Raw genomic sequence first — 20,002 nt, forward strand, 5'->3', positions numbered from 1 at the left:
AGGTGGGAATATGTGATGACAAGCAGATAAAGTTGAGGTTAGAACAGAATAGAACCGGTTGCAATAGATCAGAATGAGTGAGGACTAGATACAAAATGTGAAGACCTCTAGATAAAGATGAGGGCAGAGGAGGACAGGCAAGGAGAGGTGGCTGTCCTCACAGCTAAGAACAGATAAGGGACGATGGTATTAGATTAGAACAGGTGAGGGGGAAATGTAGGGACAGTTGAGGACAGGAAAGAACATCCTAGGACAGGTGGTGATAGGTCGGAACAGGTGGCAACAGACGGGTGTGGAAAAATGTGGATGTTTAACACTGATGATGTCATCATCTTACTGACCAGTCGCAATGAGCGCAGCACACTCAGCCCTTCCACGTCACTCAGCATAACTTCCAACAGGCCGGTGATGACAATGACGCAGTCAAGGATGTGCCATCTCACCTGTAACGATGGAAACACAATTAAAAGCACCATTCATGCCAGGTATAGATCATATACTGCACAAGAAATGGTGATCTGTGATGGCTGGCAGACTCAAAGTAAGCCGTGGCTAGACTGAGAACGATGCAAAAGATGGGGCGGTCGGCGGCGGTGAGAGATTTAGAGTAGAGAGGGAAAGCAGCTGATCCATGAGCAACAAACACATCCTTGTGTTTGGTTGCTGTTATTGATTGGCATGATTGATCTTCACAGTTTTTTCCAATGATTTCTGTTGGATTCAGTTCATCAAAGATCCATCTACAGCCATTCAGTTTGCGAGTCAATAAATCTATAATTGGTAATCCTGTTCAGAAACACTATACTGGGTAAAATAGTCCTTCTATCATAAATGTAGTAAATATATTATATATTCAGAAAAAGGAGGTTTTAAAAAAAATCTATCTCTGTGGGAGCTGCAGGCCTTTAAAACTCCGACCAATCCCTGCCGTTCACACCAAAGAGCAGGGATTTGTCAGTTTTGGTCCTGCTCCCCCCCCCCCCCCCCCTCTGTCTTAGACTTAGAGACTTAGAGACTTAGACTTAGACAACTTTATTTGTCATTTTGTATGCACAGAGTGCGTACAGAACAGAATTTCGTTGCATACAGCTTGTAAATTACAGTAAATTACAGTATAAGGTGCAGCAGTGATTTAAAAGTAAACAATTGAAATGTAAACAGTGGAGGAGAAAGAGACAGTGTTAGGGTGACCATATTTTCATTTGGGAAAACCAGGACACCTCGGAGCGGGGGGGGTTGGGGGGGGATGTTGTTGTAAGGCAAACGCGGCCGAGCGGGGGGATAGACAAGCGCAGCCGACAAGCGCGAGGGAGGACTCTATCTTCTGATTAATAACAGGGCTGCCCACACTGACGCGGCTCAGGGATTACGTCACACGCAGCGTGACGTACCAATGAAGGTAATTTAAAAAACAGGACATTTCCTCACTTTATAAAAAAAACCCGGGACGCCCGGGACAGGACGTGAAATACGGACATGTCCCGGGAAATACGGACGTTTGGTCACCCTAGACAGTGTGCGATCACAGTGTACAGGTGAGTATTTTTAAAACCATTTGTATGTGCAGAATTGATTGTGCAAAGGGCATTTGTGCAAGAATGCATTTCCTTGTCAGTTTCTCCTTGCTGTCGGCACATGCGCACTTCTTGTGTTTATGTATCCAGATAGCTTAGCGGTTAGCTTAACGGTTAGCTTCGTTTATTAGAAGAAGAGGAAGGCCTCAGCAGAAAGAAATAAAACCAATATTCTATTTGGATTTTATATGGATTTGGGAAATTTTCATCACGGGATCCCCCTGAGGAGTGGAAGAGCAGGTCAGTTATTCAAAAAGGGACTTTGGGAAACGTCCGGAAAAAATCTCAGACTCTACCTTTAAGTGTTTGATGATTAAAAAGCTAGAGAACTGTGTTGGATGATTTAATAACACACCTGTATGGCAGCCTTAAGTGGTCAAAAAACTCAGAAGCATGATCAATATAAGTACAAATGTGGTGTAAAACCTTTATGATTAATAAAAGGGTCAAAATTGGTAAAGAACCACAATTAACACATTTCAATGAAACACCAGGAGTTTCAGCACCAGACAAGGCTAGAGCAGTGCTATTGAGCTGACATTCAAATAGGACTTGTCTCACCTGGAAGTAGCCTTTAACACCCAGAGCCAGAACTTTAAGGAGAAGTTCTGCTGTGAAGATTGTAAGGAAGACCTGGAGATCAGAGGTCAAATGTGAGTTTGCTCCCATTTACTCATTAGATTATTTATTCATCTGAAACTGGGAATAAACTGGACTGAAACAAAGATAAAATTAGGCTGAAACCAAAGTGGAAATTGATAGAAAATTGACAGAATCTGGATTACAATTTGATAGTACCTGACAGAGACTGAAATTAAACTTTACTGAAAATAGTATGAAACTGTGTTAACACTTAAATATGGACTGAAAGTGAACTGCTACTGTAACGAAAATAAAATAAACCTCAACAGAAACAGGCCTGACACTGGATTAAAATTAGCAAGAAGTTGGAGTGAAACGGTACAGAAAACCAGAACAGTACCAACAGAATAGATTGAAAGTGGACCAAAACCAGACATAAATTTGATTTAAATGCTACCAAAACTGAGACTTAACTTCAAAAACATTGAAATTAAAATAAAACATGTAGACTCTTCTTACTAGTCACTAACCAGGTTTGAAATGTGCAGTAGCTCAGCCACTTCATAGCTCAATGGGTAATGGTCCATGGCCATTAAGATGGTGTTTAAGATGAGGCAAGCAATAATTGCCAGGTCAAAGTAACGATGCAGCACAAAGGGACGTAGCTTCTGTTTGAGCCACTGTGAGCAACTGCAACAGTCTCCCCTCAGGACTTCATCACAACAGGAGCAACACAAAGGCTGGAGGTGATCCTCACCACCTGAAATGCAAAGGGTACAGTAAGACCTACAAGATCTGGCATCTACAGACATATACCCATTAATTTAATCCTTAAGCGTCCTACATCTGACAGGTGACGGCACTCAACCACATCTGTGGCAGCAGAGCCCTTATAAACACAAGAACCACCACGAACCGTTCACTGTGACACGATCGTGAGCTTTTGTTGCTGGTTTCTTCTTCTGTGGTGAGTCGCTTTCTTCCAGGACCTCCGTCCCACCAGTGGCCTGTTGACCAAGGAAAAGTTCAGGTTTAAGGGTTAGTGTTGGCTGTTGACATTACTGAGAACATTTTTAAAAAAAAATCTGTAGAAAGAATAAAATTTGCCTTTTTATGCATCTTAAAGATGTTTATATTATTTTTCTGTTGACCAAGGAGTGTTCATTTCTGTTTTCGTCCCAATTGGTCAGATATTTATTCTTTATGAGAGAATCATGATGTCCATGTAGATTTGAAGGGCCCCTGTAGTTAAGGTCTTTCTTTCATTTCAACATTTCCCCAGGATAAAATTACCTCTATTTAAAACATTTTAAAACATTTAACCTTTTAATCTCAGTTTTACAAAATTAGACAAAGGAATAAGTACTGGATAAAGGAAAAATTATTTGGAGATAGTGCATTACTATCAGTTGCATATGTAATGTTCTGTTTTTTCAGTTTAGAATTATTTCTGTTTCTTGTTTTAGATTTATGCTTAGCCTGTTTTTGTTATCTGGCCTTTATTGTTAGTTTTTATTTCAGCCCTTGTCTGTTTAGTCTCATTTCTTACCTTAAGTTTTTGTTTATCAGTCTGTTGCTCCCTTTATCACCTCCACCTGTTTTTGTTAATTAGTCCCGCCCTGATCTCCTGTTCTGTTGCCTATTTAAACACGCCTTCGTTTTGATTAGTTGCCGGAATATCTCGTCTCGTCCCGGTCCGTTACCTCGTGGTAAGAGCTTTGCAGCCTCTGTTTATGTTATATGTCTGTTATCCTGAATGATCTGTCCTGTTTTTTGAGTCTGTCCCAGCCTTTTTGTCACCCTGGAGGATCCGTCATCTTTTTCAATAAAAACCCTTTTTTTTAGCATCAGCTCCGTGTTTGGCTTAACTTTGGATTCACCACAGCAATTCATTACAGCATAGATTTGTTTGGTAATGTTAGTTTTACAATTTTAGGTGAATAATTAATAAACATGCTTAAAATTAGAGAACATAAACTAATAAACATATTTAAAATCAGAGAACGTACCTGGTACTCCCATCAACTATTATAGAAGCTTTTTTTCCAATGCTCAGATAATATTTCATCCATTTAATTAGTTTAGCAGAAAAATTAAATAACCTAGTAAGAAGAAGCACATGGTTGTTTGTATGGGTCACATATTGGCAGTAGTCCAGGACCAAACTGGAAAGAGAAGGCGCATAACCATCAGCTGAAAAATATAATTATCTCTCACTTAAGTATTTTTATTGTTTTTATGCACGTGCTTTCAATGAAGGCATAGTTCCTCCCGCTTGATAAGTATGGGGATCATTTTATTCTGCCCGAAAACGTAGATGATTTCCATCACTTTGACTGTGTTGATGGTGGTATGGTTGTCAAAATAGTCAATATTTTTGATATGATCAATGCTAAAAAAGAATGAATTACTCAAAGATTCTCATTTGCCTCAAAATTGATATGACCTGGCTCATTCACATTTTTACAAATTGTTGAACTTCCTCCGCTGGCAGAGCTGCAATAACATAGTCTCAATCCCTGCAAACGCTCACCTGACTAAATCAACGAGCTGAGCGGAAGTTTAAACTCAACTAAAGTGGTGAGTATTTCTAGAAAAAAAAAAACATTTTTGACAAGATAAACACAACAGCGTTGGTCGGGCGGTATTTTCCCTATGAGAAAAAAAATGAAGAATGCCACATGCTAGCTGCGCTAATAACGCTATGACACTCAAGTTTGAGAGCAATTAAAAAGGCCATGAAAGCTCCCGTATCTGCATCAGTGAAGTATTAAACCTCTCAGATGACGCTATCTATTTAAATATTAGCTTCACAGCCCAATGATGGGGTTCTGTCTGTCTGAGCTCCTTCATCAAGATGTACCTCCCAGGTGTGCAGTGCTGCATCAATAAAAAACACTACAGATGCAGTGTTTGCTCTGAGGATGTTGATGGAGAAGTACAGAGAAGGCCAGAAGGATCTGCATTGTGTTTTTGTCGACTGAGAGAAAGCATACAACAGGTTGCGAAGACATGTATGATAGATGTAAGATAGAGGCATCAAGGATCTGCTCTGAGCTCCTTTTTATTCAATGTGGTAATGGTCAGGTTGACGGATAAGGTTAGACAGGAATCTCCATGGACTAAGATGTTTGCAGATGACCTTGTGATCTGTGGTGAGAGCAGGTGGAGGAAAATCAAGACAGAATACATGTGTGTGAATGTATTCACACACAATGAGGATACAGGGAGCAGAGATAAAGCAGGTGGAGGATTTAAAGTACTCAGGGTCAACAGTCCAGAGCAACGGTGAGTGTGGAAAAGAGGTGAAGAAGTCAGGTGTGTTATGTCATAAAAGAGAATCAGCAAGAATGAAAAGAAATAAGACAGTGGTGAGACCAGCAATGCTGTATGGTTTAAGAAAGCGGTTCCCAACCCTGGTCCTGAAGTACCCCTGTTCTGCATGTTTTAGACACGTCTCTGTTGCAGCACACCTGATTCAAATGATTGCATGACCTCCCCAGCAACCATCAAAACCCACAGAAGCCTCTTAAAAGCAAAAACAAGCAAAAATAAGAAGAAAATCTTGCTCTTATATTACTTAGGCATATTTTTTGATCTCAATTAGAAGAACTCTGTGCCTTATACAATGCAGGCCATTACTTAGAGAAAATGTTGCAGTGTGATAGAAAATAGTATCAAGTACTGAGTATTAATTGCTGAACCAAGTTTGAAATGTTATTGTTGTTACAACCCTAACTGGGGGATTGTAGTTGCGGATTGCCCAGGAAGCCATTCAGGCATGAACTGCCACCGAAAAAGAGGAACTCACCCCATTCTTCTCATTCGCTTTCAGCACCTTCACAACCCGCCGAAACTCTTCTTCTGCCCTTTTTGCCTCGGCTTCCTCGGCCTTTTCCTGTTTCACGTGCTCTTTGGCAACTGCTGCCACAATGAGGCTGACCACCATGAAACATCCAGGGAAGAGGATGAGCACAAAGACACTAAGGTAGGATTTACCTGCTGCTCTCAACGTCTGAGGAGGGGGACAGGGAAGGCATACAGGTGAGATAGGAGGATAAATATAAGAGAGAAAGGAAGAAAAATATACCAGGCCCAGTTTCAGCACTGGGACCAGCTTGGTCCTTACTAACTGCACCAGTTGTCCCCACAAGTCCTGTGTCAGCAGTCTGAACACACTCAGCAGAGACATACTAAACATGTCAAAGTTGATGTATCCGTCGTCTGGACTCATCCCAGCCTTCAAACAGGTGAAGTCCGTGGGACAGACCCTGGAAACATCATCAAACGCTATCATTGTTGCTGTTGACTTCTGAAGAAGCTGCTGTGGCGTTTACATACCCAGCATCTGAGGCGTTCCCACATAACAGAGGCTCATGATTCCGGACATAGAAGTTTTCTGCCAGACACAGACATATATAGGTTTCATTAGTGAAATGTCCAATGAGCTGAAATCAAAGGACCCAAGATATAATAAAAACACATCGATAGACCCAGAAACTTTTGTAAAACATGTAAAAACACATGAGAACTCCAGATATCAACCTCATACCTGGGTTGTTGATGTATTCCTGGTAGTAAAAGTACCCATAGCCAATAGATGCTTCAGTGAAGTTGTGCTCAGGTGGCAGAGTGGTCGGTTCATGCATTATTTGAAACGAGAATAATGAGACACATTTATGTCTGAGGACACCCATGAAAAACTCTGTGCCAATCAGAGCTAAGATACTGAGGATGAACGCAGTCAGGACCAGGACGTGAGCCAGCCCCTTCAATGATCTCACAAGCCTTTCAGTTGTCTTCTTCAGACCTGAGGGTAGAGCATAACACTTTCTAAGACTGACACATTTGACCTCTAACAGAATCACAATACACAAGCTCTAACACATACTGGCATTGACAAACACTGGCTCCCACTGATGGATTCTGACTCAAAACTGACTTACACCCTCAATTACTGACCCAAACCTACTAACACTTATACTGACCCACACTGAAACATGATGACTCAAATTGAATGACACCGACACTAACTTAAATTTGCTTACACTGCTACACGGTGGCTCAGACTGAATTAAACTGACTGAGATTGACACAGCTTTACATGGCAACACACTGACAGACACATACTGGTTCATACTGACAAATGTTACTATTGCAACAACTGTTTGCATGCATCTTGCGCTACTCACCTTGACTGAATATTGATTTGCACTGCTTACTGTTTATTCACAGTACCAATTGTTTACATATACATTTGCAATACCGTACTTTAACTGTAATATGCAATTACCTTCCACTGCCCTTTAATTTAAATAGCTTCTGTCCAAACTTTATTTATTCATTTTAGAGTAGCAGCTACCTGTATATCGTGCTCACAATTCTGCCTATAGTAATAGCCTTCTGTACATATATGCATAGTACATGTAAACTCTATTATAATAACAATCATCTGTATATTATGCTATTGTACATATCTGTAAAACTCTATTCATAGTAATATCCACCTGTATATTACATTCGGTACATATCCAGCTGTAAATTTAGTTCACAATACTAGTTATCTATATATTATACTCATAGGGCAAATCTATCAGTAAAATTCTGTTTATAATAGTATCCATCTCTATATTTTATTCAGTAATAACCCATGTCCTGTACTTATGGAACCATTGTTTATCCTGCACTTGCTGCTATTGCACTTCTGGTTAGACCTAAACCGCATTTCGTTGCCTTGTACCTGTACCTGTGTAATGACAATAAAGTTGAATCTAATTGAATCTAATCTAATCTAAAATGTAGCGACTCGTGCTGACTGACACTAACTCTGACTGAATGGAACAGAGACGGGGGTGACCAAACTTTCTGTCATTTTGACCAAAATCTTCAAAGCAAAAGTACTGGCGGGTCAGTAATATACAACTTTAAAATTACAAAGTTGTGTTTTCTTGCTGACCAATAAAAAAAAGCATGCAATATTTCAACTGAACAAAGAAAGTACCTTAGCCAGATGTTTTGTAGAAAAGGGATGGGTATTTGATTGTAAATCCAACATTACTTACAATAGGGTTTTCTTTTTAAAATAAGAACATCCAGTTTGCAAATTTCCAGTGTGATTTTGGTGCACCTGTTTTTGAGCAAATGTCACTGGGTATATGTGGCTTTACTTGCTATGAAATTAAATAGAATGCAAAAAGTGCTGTTATTAGGGATTACTAGTTTTTTTATCTTAATCTTACTGCACAGTTTAGCCCAAATCCCAACCTAAAAACACTTTTCATCACATAAACACCAGGCTTTGGTTCTCATAATTATCATGTTTAATGAGGTAATTTTTTTTAACCAAAAAAGGTCCTATACAGACGACAAAAACCAAGCACACACTAACCTGGTGTGTAGCTGAAGAGCTTCAGTACACGAGGAATTGTTTTCAAAGCATCTAGTTTAGTCAGAGGAACACATATTGTTGTAAAAGACCTGAAAAAAACAGAAACCGTTGTCATTAAATATAAGATTATACAGATCTTGTGTAAAATTACTGTGGAGAAAACAATCTTTTTCTCATCAGTAATACTTGTGTGTGGTTGCCACTGTCACTGCCATCCCTATTATGGTAGAAGCATTTCAGCCATTTTGATTTAAAAGGCCAGCTCCTGTAGGGGAACTACTCTGGACAATCTGCAGATGATTGTGCAAAGGATGCTTCATAAAATGAAGAGTATCATTAAACTACCGTGAGCTTGCTGTTTACAAAACTGAAATGCAAAAACTGTAGCAGAGATTGTACCAGAGGATCCTTCCTGTCTGTAGCCATCACCATCTACGACTTTATGAAGTAACGGGAATAATTTTAGATGCAAAATGTGATTTCCCTTTATGATTACACGCCTTTTTTTTATTCAGAACTAAATATCAGGAGTGTGTATCAGGCAAACCAGTCAGGTTTATGTCTGAGATATTTATCTGATATCTTTCAGGTGTGCAAGCTAAATGTATTTGGTGTGTTTTAGCTGTTACTTTATTAGGTGTGTATAAGGTTTATGCATTAAGAGTGTTTTTGCATTTTATTTTTTTATTGTGGGGAGGGGTTCTTTACGCAGTGATGTTGAGGACATCCAACCAGTTCCAGGGATCTCTGAGGAAGGTGAATTGTCCACAGCAGACTCCCCTGGACAAAAGCTTCACGAGGACCTCAAAGGTGTAGATGATCAAGAACACATACCTGTCAACACAAAGTGGATGTAAAACATCTATAGAATATGATGTAGAATCTAAGCCATAAATATCCCTAGATATGTGTTTGTTGAAACTGTTTATAACTTTAATACACAAATTCCACCATTTTTCTGATCCTAAAGGAATGAATGTCACAAAGAATTACAGCATATATGAGGGAACAGCTTCCCAGCCAGAACTTCAACATAATATACAAAGAAGCAATTAAAAACTACAGTTTGTTATCCTGTTCAGAAACACTTTTTGTTATGCTGGGTAAAATGGTCCTTCCATCCGGACAGTAGTCAATACCTTATGTATTCAGAAAAAGGACTTAAAAAAATTAATTTCTGTGGAAGCTGCAGGCCTGTAAAAACTCTGACCGATTCCTGCCCTTTGCACCAAAGAGCAGGAATCGGTCAGAGTTTTCCTCTTGCTCTCACCCCCATCTGTCCCTCAAGTTCTTGGGGAATCACCGTATCTATTGGTTGTCCCACATGGCAATCATTCTGACGTTCTCATGTAATGCCTGAGAGTATATCTAGTTAGCTTAGCGGTTAGCTCTGAGGTTAGCTTTGGCGTTCATTTTAGCTCCGCTGCTCTCACGCATACTATGAACATGGCTGAGAGTCGCAAGAAGTGAACTGCATACAAGTTTAAGAGAGGAAGAGGAAGGCCTCCGAAAGAAATAAAAATGACCAGTATGGATTTGGTAGATTTCTTTGCATGATCCCCCTAAGGAGCGGAACAGAAGAGAAGACGGTCTTTCGCATGTGCAGTTATTCAAAAGGGGACTTGGGGAAACTTCTGGTAAAATCACAGACTCTACCTTTAAATCTGCTAGTAATTTGCCAACTGTGATTTAACTTTTACAATTTGTTCTTTATGTGTTAAACTATTTAGCTCTTTCCAGATCAGTGGCAGCTGATAATAATGGGGGTGATAAATAGGCTGCCCTGGAGAGGATGGATTGCAACATAACAATAAACATGAACAATAATCCACCTATGGTCACTTCCCTGCTGCTGGATTTTTAAACATGGTTGGTCAAGTTCAAATTCCTGTAGTTGTTATTTTCTTCCAGTAAAAGCCTTGAGAAATTATAATTCATTAAATAAATCCAAGGTTTCTTTCACGGCCACCATTCTCTCTTGTCTTGTTGTTGTTTTCTGACTCTTCCTTTTCCATCATGTTTGAGTGACATTCATGCATCTAAACTGGGCTGTGACTGTGATTTACAAGCATGAAGGATTAAAAATCTAATTGAATGAAGAAGGACACAAAAAGCGCTGATTGGTAACGAGTGCAGACTTGTGCACCATGAAAAAACTATAAGTAATACCCAATTAGAGACAATCATGACATCACATGCAAGCCAAAAATTTAAAAATAGTTATACACACTCATCTGGACAGCAACCCAAAACATTAAAACATTAAGACAACCTAAAATTAACCCAATTGGAATGGAAAAGCTGAAAAATCAAATGCCAGATATATTTTATAAAAGAACAAATATGATTAATATTGCTTTTATTTTATTTATGTTTACTGTGCCTACACATGTTCCTGCATTTTTGATGGGGCCCTGGTGCTCCCTATTATTAGGCCATGACTGTTCCAGATTATTTTATTTTTTCCTTTGAATAATTCAGATACATTTTTTTAGTAATTTGCATCTGAAGTAGGCTGCACAGTGGCGCAGTGGGTAGCACTGTTGCCTTGCAGCAAGAAGGTCCTGGGTTCGAGTACACCCCTGGGTCTTTCTGCATGGAGTTTGCATGTTCTCCCTGTGCATGCGTGGGTTCTCTCCGGGTACTCCGGCTTCCTCCCACAGTCCAAAAACATGACTGTCAGGTTAATTGGCTTCCCTAAATTGTCCTTAGGTGTGAGTGTGTGTGAATGGTTGTTTGTCCTGTTTGTCTCTCTGTGTTGCCCTGCGACAGACTGGCGACCTGTCCAGGGTGTACCCCGCCTCTCGCCCAGTGAACGCTGGAGATAGGCACCAGCAACCCCGCGACCCCATGAGGGATAAGCGGTTTGGAAAATGGATGGATGGATGGATGGCATCTGAAGTACGTATTCCAACACTTTTAAGCAGAACAACAACTTTTAAATAGGTTATGATCTGACAGGCTTCACTTAATATGGGTGAACTACTGTTTTTTCCTTTTATCGTGTATCGCTGTGGTTCAGGGAGAGCAGCCACTCAGATATATGTGTTGGTGTATGTGTGTTAGGCTTGTGTTTGTGCCATTGTGTACTCACTCCACACTTCTGGTCAGCAATGAATCGCTGAACGTCATGAATATACAGTTGGTTAAAATCGTCAGGATGAGGATCACACTGAACAATGTGTCTACTGTTCAGAAAAAATGAAACATGTCTCCAAAAAATAACAAACACACAAAAAACACATGAAAACTACCCAGTACAAGCAGAAAACAACACAAAAACATAAAGATCCAGCAAAAAAAACATGCATTACTGGAACAAAAGCCCACAAAGAAACATCAGCACAAAATCAACTTGGGAAACCTCAAGAAATATTAACAAAAAATAAATAAAATCCAGCAGAAAAACCCCTAACAAACAAGTATGGGTGTGAAGGATATTGGTGGAGGAGGATCTTGATGGCGGAGGTCCTCAGACGGTTGAACGGACTGAGCAGGTAGCAGGCGGACTCAGCATTAAACCTGTGGATGATCTTTGGTGTACAGAGCACGACGAAGGTCTGCAGAGAACAAGGTCAGACAGTTTAAATTTAACACACTGCCATTACTAACATAAGTTTTATTTTACCCTCTGTTGAATTGCCACCCATGATCCTGTGCGTTATTTTGTCAGGAGCTTTATTTCCTGATAGAGTATAATGGCCAATAGTCTCAGGCGAGGGGTCAGACAATAAAGGAGTGGTTCTGCAAGGCAAGGCAAGGCAAGGCAAGGCAAATTTATTTATATAGCACAATTCAGTACAAAGACAATGCAAAGTGCTTTACATGATTAAAATATAGAAAAATAAAACAGAATAAAAGCAAGGAGGAATAAAATGTAGATAGAAAAAAGAACAAAAAAGTGGTGATTCAGTTAACTAGAACAGTTGAAGGCAATCTTAAACAAATGTGTTTTTAATCTTGATTTAAAGGAACTCAGGCTTTCCGCACCTTTACAATTTTCTGGAAGTTTGTTCCAGATAAGCGGAGCATAGGAACTAAATGCTGCTTCTCCTTGTTTAGTTCTGGTTCTCGGTATGCAGAGTAGGCTGGAGCCAGAAGACCTTAGTGGTCTGGAAAGTTCATACACTGATAACAAGTCTGTGATGTATTTAGGTGCTAAGCCATTTAGGGATTTATAGACTAACAGAAGTATTTTAAAGTCTATTCTCTGAAATACAGGGAGCCAGCGTAATGACTTTAGAACTGGGGTTATGTGCTCTACTTTCTTAGTCTTAGTGAGGACATGGGCAGCAGGTGGTGACCACAGACCACTTCCCTGTTCCTGTGCTTTTTGGCTGATGTTTTGTCACTTTTGAATGGTGGCGGTGCTTTGGCTCTAGTGGTAGCATGAGACGGAGTCTACAACCCACACAAGTGGCTCAGGTAGTGCAACTTATCCAGGACGGCACATCAATGCCAGCTGTGGCCAGAAGGTTTGTTGTGTCTAACAGCGTAGTGTCCAGAGCATGGAGGCGCTACCAGGAGACAGTTCAGTGGAGGAGGCCAAAGGAGGGCAACAACCCCGCATGGACCGCCACCTCTGCCTTTGTGCAAGGAGGAGCAGGAGGAGCACTGCCAGAATTTAGTTCAGTTTGCTGAGTCGTTCTAGTAATGCACCATTAGAGACCATTAACGGTTCACTAACAACACCAACAACCAAGCTCCTTAACAACGTTCAGCAAATTGACACTGTTGGAACTGCTTTGGCTGAACATTAAAACAGCCGACCAAACAGGGTAAACAGGTTCTCCAGAGATCACAGCCTCTAGCTCTAGGACTGTAATTATCAGTATAGTAGAAGAAAATCATAAAAGCAGACTGCTGACTGCATCAAACTGAAAAGTCAGGTAGATCCAACTCAAAATATCACTGAGCAGTATGCATGGTTTGAGGTGAGAAAACTCTCTAATTCCTATAAAACTAAAAAACTGTTAAACCACCAAGAAACAGATCTGGAAACTTATTACACACTAAACCCTTTTATTTTATGGTCTGTCCTAGCCACGCTTTCTGCTGAGCCTTAAAGGGACATTGAGTAACTGTTTTTTTTACTAGCAAAAATCAAGAATTGCTTTCATAAATTCATATTCCACAAAAGTCTAATAACAATCGCACCAAAAGCATTCTCATAACTTAGAATGAGTAGTTTAGAAATACATAGGTGGCGCTGCACCCAACGAAAGACGTCATGTTGCTTCGCCATTTTTGATTACAGTAGCTGAAAGGGAACAAAACTGTAAGTCTTATACGTTTACCTGTATATGAAGATGTGTTCATATACAGCAGAAGCGGAATATGTCAGCGGAAGAGGAGCATAGAACAAGCAAAGACGAAAGTAGACCATTCTATTTGCAGTTTTCTGTTGAAATGGAAGACCATCCGTACTCTTTGCGCAACGAGACGTAAAAGAAAGTAACCAAGAAAAGAAAAATAAGTAATAATCATGGACAAATGAGAGTGTATATTAGCATAGCTTTTACCGGGTGGAGCGGGGACAGTTCATGGGGGAGTGGGAATTCAAAACGGATATGGAGGTTGCAGCTTTCTGCTGGACAGGTAAGTTAATTCAATATAACAGTGAAGTTTATTTTGCCGGTATGTTAGAAAAAGGCAGTGTGGTCCAGCAACTGTCCTCCCAGCATAGATGGCAAGTTTGTTAATTAGCTAATATTTGATGAGCTCCGTTGCAACCGTTTTCAGTTGCTGCTGTTATTCACTGAAGTCATATCAGCAGGAGACTGTCCGTGCTTTCAGCCGTATTCTGACTGTCCATTGTCACATTTATGACACTCTGTAGCTTCCATAGTAGTTATTTTGCACTTAACTGGTCATTTGTATCTCATTAAGTGCACTACTAGATGGTAGTAAATCTTAATACACACTGTCCCTTTAAATCCGTTTGTTATATGGTTTGACTTTGTAAGAAAAAGTCCTGGAACTTATAGGCTAGCTTCTGCTAGCATTCTGGAAACAAAGCTTTGCTGATGTGTTTGAGTATGTTTATACGGTTATAACAAACTTTATTTCCATAAGGGTTATACACCGCTGGGATACCAATGTTTGTGTTGTCCGGTCTGCTCATCCCGACCAAATAGAATTTAAAAGTCTTTTAAATTAGCACAGAATATCCACTAGCATTAGCCGCTACTAGCTTCTGGATAACTTATGGCTACGGCCTTAGTAAACACAACTTCGGTTTATTTTTAAACATAGCGTTGCAGCATAAATAGGGAACATTAATGTCGATTTAGTGGTGTTTGTGTAACATTAGAATTAAACCCAAGCTAATGTAAACATTGACCACAGGATGTGCCCAAACATCGTCCATTCACAGTGTTATTCATTCTTTAAAATGTTATTTTCTCAAATAATTTTTTGTTTAACTTGGAATTTGCATTGTGAATGTGTTGAAACACATACCAAATGTTGTTCTAAATTAGTCAAGCTTATTTAAACTCATTCCACTTTCTTTAAGGTGAACTATGGTTCTCTAACTTAGATCTGCAGTGAACCAGTATTCACTGAATCATTCTGATGATGTTTTTCAACTATCTTTAATTGTCATTTTGTTTATTTTGTTTTTTTGTTTCACATGCTGCTGTCTGTCTGGTCACAGATTCTCATTCACATCACAACGCATATTCTCCTTTGTAATGCGCGAGGGAAGAAATAATGTGCATGCCGCAACCATCCCCTAAACTGATCTTCTGTAATGTCTCCACACGCAGCATCCATTGCTTGGAGCAGGGAACTTTGATCTCGAGCCCAATGTCCATATCCTCTCTACCTCCAAGCAGAGAAATACTCTTCAAAAGGATTCAGGGAAGAAGTGTAAGGTGGTAGTAACTACATGGCTATTCTTGGATGAGTAGAGAACCAGGCCCTACATTTCTTGGTTTATGCACAGTGCCCTGTCCTACACAGCATACTACTCCATCATTGACTGAGTACTGTACATACATGTTTCCCTTCAAAAGGTTTGGATGATGGAGGAGACTGTAAAGAAAGGCACATCGGGCTGCACCCGGCGACCTTCGTCTGCCGTCGGAAGGCGATGGTTGACAACATGGTCTATGATTGAGGGACAAATGTTCTCCGGGACAGCCGGGTGTCTTCGTGCTCCTTGGCTTCTTCCTCCAATCCCATCATCTTGCACCCTCACTCCTCTTCTTCTTCTTCATCTTCCTGTGAGCAGGGTGTTGCCCTTGTTCATTTACTTGCCCTGGTGCCTCCATGTTCAGAACTTGTACTGGTCTTGGTCAAGCTCTATTTATAGGCCTACATGTTTGGCAGCACTCACAGTCATGGATGGCACCTGTCAGGTAAGTAAATGCACATACCGTTTGATTGATCATCGAGATGCGTGAAACTCCTCCTTCATATAGTTTAAGTTTCCCCTCACAGTCAATTACTGTCATGAATCTTGAAATGTTCAAGAGACATAAATAGTATTCATGGTATTATGTCCTTGACTAATTTTGACAATTCAACAGCATGTGATAAATTATACAATGATATTCTGCTGACATATCAGATATATAGGAGAGAAGAGCCATTAGATTGAGAATCATCTAATCAGGTTAGGTCACCAAGATCTATTCATTTGAAAAATGTGCAAACATTAGGCTATTTGCACTTCATCATTTGTACAGATGCATTGAGACACTTGACAATCCTGAACATCCTCTTCATTAAACTATCATTGGAAAACAGAGTCTCTTCAGTCATTGGCTTGGTCAGATTGGTTGTAAAACAGAAGATCTTTTCAGCCCACTGCCATCACCATCTAGAATAACTCCTTGACAAAATAAGTTACATAAACATTTAATTTCCCTTTGGGATAAATCAAGTATTTTTTAATTTGAATTGCCAAGTGGTTTGGAGGTTTCTCCAAGTTATTTGGAGAATGGAACTGCTGTTTCAAGAAAGTATTCAAACCAATGGAGAAAAACTGTAATTACACAATACTTCAGATTTTCGGGGCCCAGAACATTATCTAACACCGTAGTTTACCTGCTGACAGGAGAAATGAGACTAACCTTCTGAGAATGGTAGAAGGGATCCAGATCCTCCAGAGGGGTGCTGAGAAGCTCGGGGGGTGGGTCCCCATAAATAAAAGGGAGGGGTCTCCCTGCCTTTAGGTGATTGGCTGGTTTGGGCTTGTCCTTTTCTGGTTTCTAGGATAAATTCAGGTGCAGTAAGTGAAAGTTGTAACGCGTCTCACTGGATTGACTGAATGTGCACCTTTACCTTTTTGTCCTTCTCAGCTTCTTGTTCTTGTTTGCTCTCTTCCAGTGAGGCTGGTGTGAAGCGTCTGAAGACCTCCTTACCAACAGGGGGCAGCAGAGACGTCATTGTCTCGTTCCGTAGCTCCGCTCGAACTTCATGGTTGCCGTGTAACTGGTTTCTGTGCAGGTATTACAAAGCAATGACTGTTAATTTGGTTCACGTTAAATAAAGCAGCAACACCAGGTGGCATCCTCCTCACCTTTGAGTGTCAGCATAATTTTGCTCTTAAGAAAAAGGAAATTATGATGCGTGGAGCTGCTGACACTCCCATTACTTACTGCTCACGTCATGATGTATAGCACTCCAGGTGTTACGCTGTGGTAGTTTGTTAGAGGATTTCTATGTCTGTTCATGTTCTGTTTGGCCATTTTCCCACTGATCCATGTGTTTCACTTGCATTTTTATCTTGATTTTGGTTGTTTGTTTTGTCCTTTGAACCTGTATTGAGGGCCAGTTCAATAATGTCATAGATTCTTACATTTTTAGCTTTATTTTAGTCTTACAATTGTGATGTTGGGTATTGTATAAAAGCATTTGTTATCTGTGCTTAGTTATAGCTTTATGGTGAGTTCTATTTGTCCTTAGAAATAAAAATTTCCAACCTCAGGGAAGAACATTTCAGCTGGAACGGCCCCTAAAGTCAAAATTACAAGTCGGAAAGTAGGGGCAATAAGGTGGCCGCCACTCACAGCAACGTTGAGTAAAACTTTATACTTTGACTGTTTTTAGCAGTTCTCTGTTATTTATATAACATTTAGTCAGACGTACTCATACTACATTTCGGTGTTCATAAGACGTGAATGTTTCAGCGCTGTTTAGATGCACAAAATAATGCATAGAACAGCGTTATTCTCAATAGCATAATTTGAACAGTAGTGGCAATAAGGAATTGCCACCGACAGTTGAGCAGTTCAGCACGGCTTCAAAGAAGACAAAGATTTAGCAATAAAATGTGACCTTAAAACACATTGTGGGCCGTGCACCTTACCCCTGCGCCACCACCGCACTTCCAAGTAAATGGAGTGCAATATTTGTTGGTTTTTATCAATGTGAATTTAATTCTTCCAGTTCTGTGTTGGGTTCTTTTCTCATAGAAACCAGGGGTGTGTCTGGAGTTTTTATCCCTTGGGATAGAGGTTGGGCATATAGAGGCACAGACTGTAGAAGTGTGGGAAACCAAAACTGCAGTCTAAAGCTATGGTAACGAACCCTACTTACCTCAATACAATATGCTAAGCTACCCCGCTAAACAACCGTTAACTTGACACAACTTACATATGATTATGAATCTAATTATGAAAACACTTTCAAATCATCGGAAACTAAATAGAGCGAGCAACTGATTACACTGCAAAAACGGATCTAAAAATAAGTAAAATGTTCTTAAACTTAGTGTATTTGTCCTTGATATGAGCAGGTAAATAAGATTATTTGCCAATGGAATGAGTATTTTGACCCCTAAAACGAGATAATTAGACATCCTGCACTTGAAATAAGGTGATGGAGATGAATTGTTCCTTTTTTAAGTGCAAAAATCTTATTCCATTGGCAAATAGTCTTATTTACCTGCTCAAAACAAGGACAAATACACTAAGTTTAAGAACCTTTTACTTATTTCAAGTTCTGTTTTTGCAGTGTATTTAACAGTAGTTTCTCCTTCATTGCCCAAGTAGTTAGACCTCTGGTTGGATTGAACACTGAGATTTATGCTACGGGCTGAATGTCAGCTCACTGTAATGTTGACATCAGTCAGACATAAAACAAAACACCAATGAGTTGAAAAAGGGGCGCAGGTTTAGACCAGCAGCATGCTAACCCTTCCTTGTACTAGTTCAGCTTTGTCATGCATTGACATGTTTCTTTTTAACTAGACTGTGTGCACTGTGTTTTGCGTTTACATTGAAAGTGTTTCTTGTTCTCTGAAGGGTTTCTGTGTTGGATCAATGTATTCTGGTCAATCTGAGTAACAAGCTGAATGAAACCTCCACCATGACTGGTTCTGGGCTCCATGACAGAAGGTCAACAACAGACGCTGAAACAAGGAAAACAGTCTGCGGGTCTGATCACCCTCTACCAATGCACCTCTGACAGTTTATTTCTGCCGGACGTGAATATTCTGGATTCTCTGAGCCTTCAGAGCATTTAGCTGAACTAATCTAATCAACCTCCAGGACACTCTCTCCTCTTCCTGCTCTCCACGGACAAAGAAGCTGCTTCACAAACAGGCTTCAGAGCCGATTGCTCAACAAAGGTCAGTAGGGACAATCTCCACAACATCTATTAAATTTGATAATTGTCCATTGACACAGATTTCTTGATTTGGCCCGTCCTGTTTTAAACAGTTCTGAAAACAGATCAGTTTCTTGGTCCTCCAGGATTTTAGATTTGATCTATTTCACACTTAGTAATTTAAAACTACACTTTTCTTTCTGAGTGTAACTGGTTTACATTCCAATGGGCCTTCGCATGGGAAGGTGGAGCTCTTTGTATGTGCAGTGGTCGTTAACTAGGACCCCACAGTGAAGCCCCTCTGCAGGCAGAGGATCTGGGAGGAGTAACTCCAACTCCAAAGCCCACATGCTGAAGCAATTGGTCTGAGCAAAACAGATTAGAACCAGCAATATCGCAAAGAACACAGAATGAAATCCTCCTAAAGGTCAGAATTTCATGTCGGAACAGAACAGAACAGAGCAAAGGAGGTTTCTGCAGACAGACTCACCTCTGTGAGGGGTTTAACATTGCAGTTCTCTTATGTTCTGCTCGCTGCATCCTGCTGCTCCAAAAGTCAAACCAGGACATTTTCCACAGCCTCCTCTGTCAGTCTCGGTCTGTCCCAGTTTGTGTCTCCCAGCTCCAGTTTGTCTTTCTGCAACTGTTCTTCTCTCTGAGTCTTTTAGACTTCATGTAGTTTCTTGTTTTTCTCTCTTTGTGTGTGGGAGGAGCTTCTCAATGTTTGTGTCCAGTCACCCTTTCCTGAAAGCATCAACCCTTAAACGCACACATATAAATACATTTTTACAACCAGTTCCTGAAGTTTCCAGGCTAAAACGACACACAATATTTTTTTTTCTTTTAACTGGACCTTTATTTTCTAATTTACAGTTTGTATCTCTCAGAATACATTGCA

The 20,002-nt window shown here is 40.1% G+C and overlaps 1 protein-coding gene across 2 annotated transcripts in view; it reads right to left on the minus strand.

The window, feature by feature from the left end:
- The window catches only part of LOC105929667 (sodium channel protein type 3 subunit alpha), a 42,365-nt gene extending 22,563 nt beyond the window's left edge, over positions 1-19,802 (minus strand). Inside the window, exons 1-15 of one of the 2 annotated variants that reach the window (XM_036125318.1) lie at positions 19,595-19,802; positions 16,837-16,993; positions 16,626-16,763; positions 11,986-12,104; positions 11,639-11,725; positions 9,253-9,378; positions 8,545-8,633; positions 6,709-6,966; positions 6,498-6,555; positions 6,286-6,427; positions 5,968-6,171; positions 3,073-3,163; positions 2,687-2,916; positions 2,136-2,207; positions 342-443 (exon numbers count right to left, since the gene is read on the minus strand). In XM_036125318.1, coding sequence (XP_035981211.1) covers positions 342-443; positions 2,136-2,207; positions 2,687-2,916; positions 3,073-3,163; positions 5,968-6,171; positions 6,286-6,427; positions 6,498-6,555; positions 6,709-6,966; positions 8,545-8,633; positions 9,253-9,378; positions 11,639-11,725; positions 11,986-12,104; positions 16,626-16,763; positions 16,837-16,993; positions 19,595-19,674 — 1,953 coding nt within the window. In that variant the 5' untranslated portion in view covers positions 19,675-19,802. The remainder of the gene's footprint in view (positions 1-341; positions 444-2,135; positions 2,208-2,686; positions 2,917-3,072; positions 3,164-5,967; positions 6,172-6,285; positions 6,428-6,497; positions 6,556-6,708; positions 6,967-8,544; positions 8,634-9,252; positions 9,379-11,638; positions 11,726-11,985; positions 12,105-16,625; positions 16,764-16,836; positions 16,994-19,594) is intronic. The other variant, XM_036125314.1, reaches the window with a different exon arrangement.
- Between the last annotated feature and the right edge of the window lie 200 nt (positions 19,803-20,002).

The sequence above is a fragment of the Fundulus heteroclitus genome, chromosome 2 (genome assembly GCF_011125445.2).
Source record: "Fundulus heteroclitus isolate FHET01 chromosome 2, MU-UCD_Fhet_4.1, whole genome shotgun sequence".
NCBI classification, from domain to species: Eukaryota; Metazoa; Chordata; class Actinopteri; order Cyprinodontiformes; family Fundulidae; genus Fundulus; species Fundulus heteroclitus.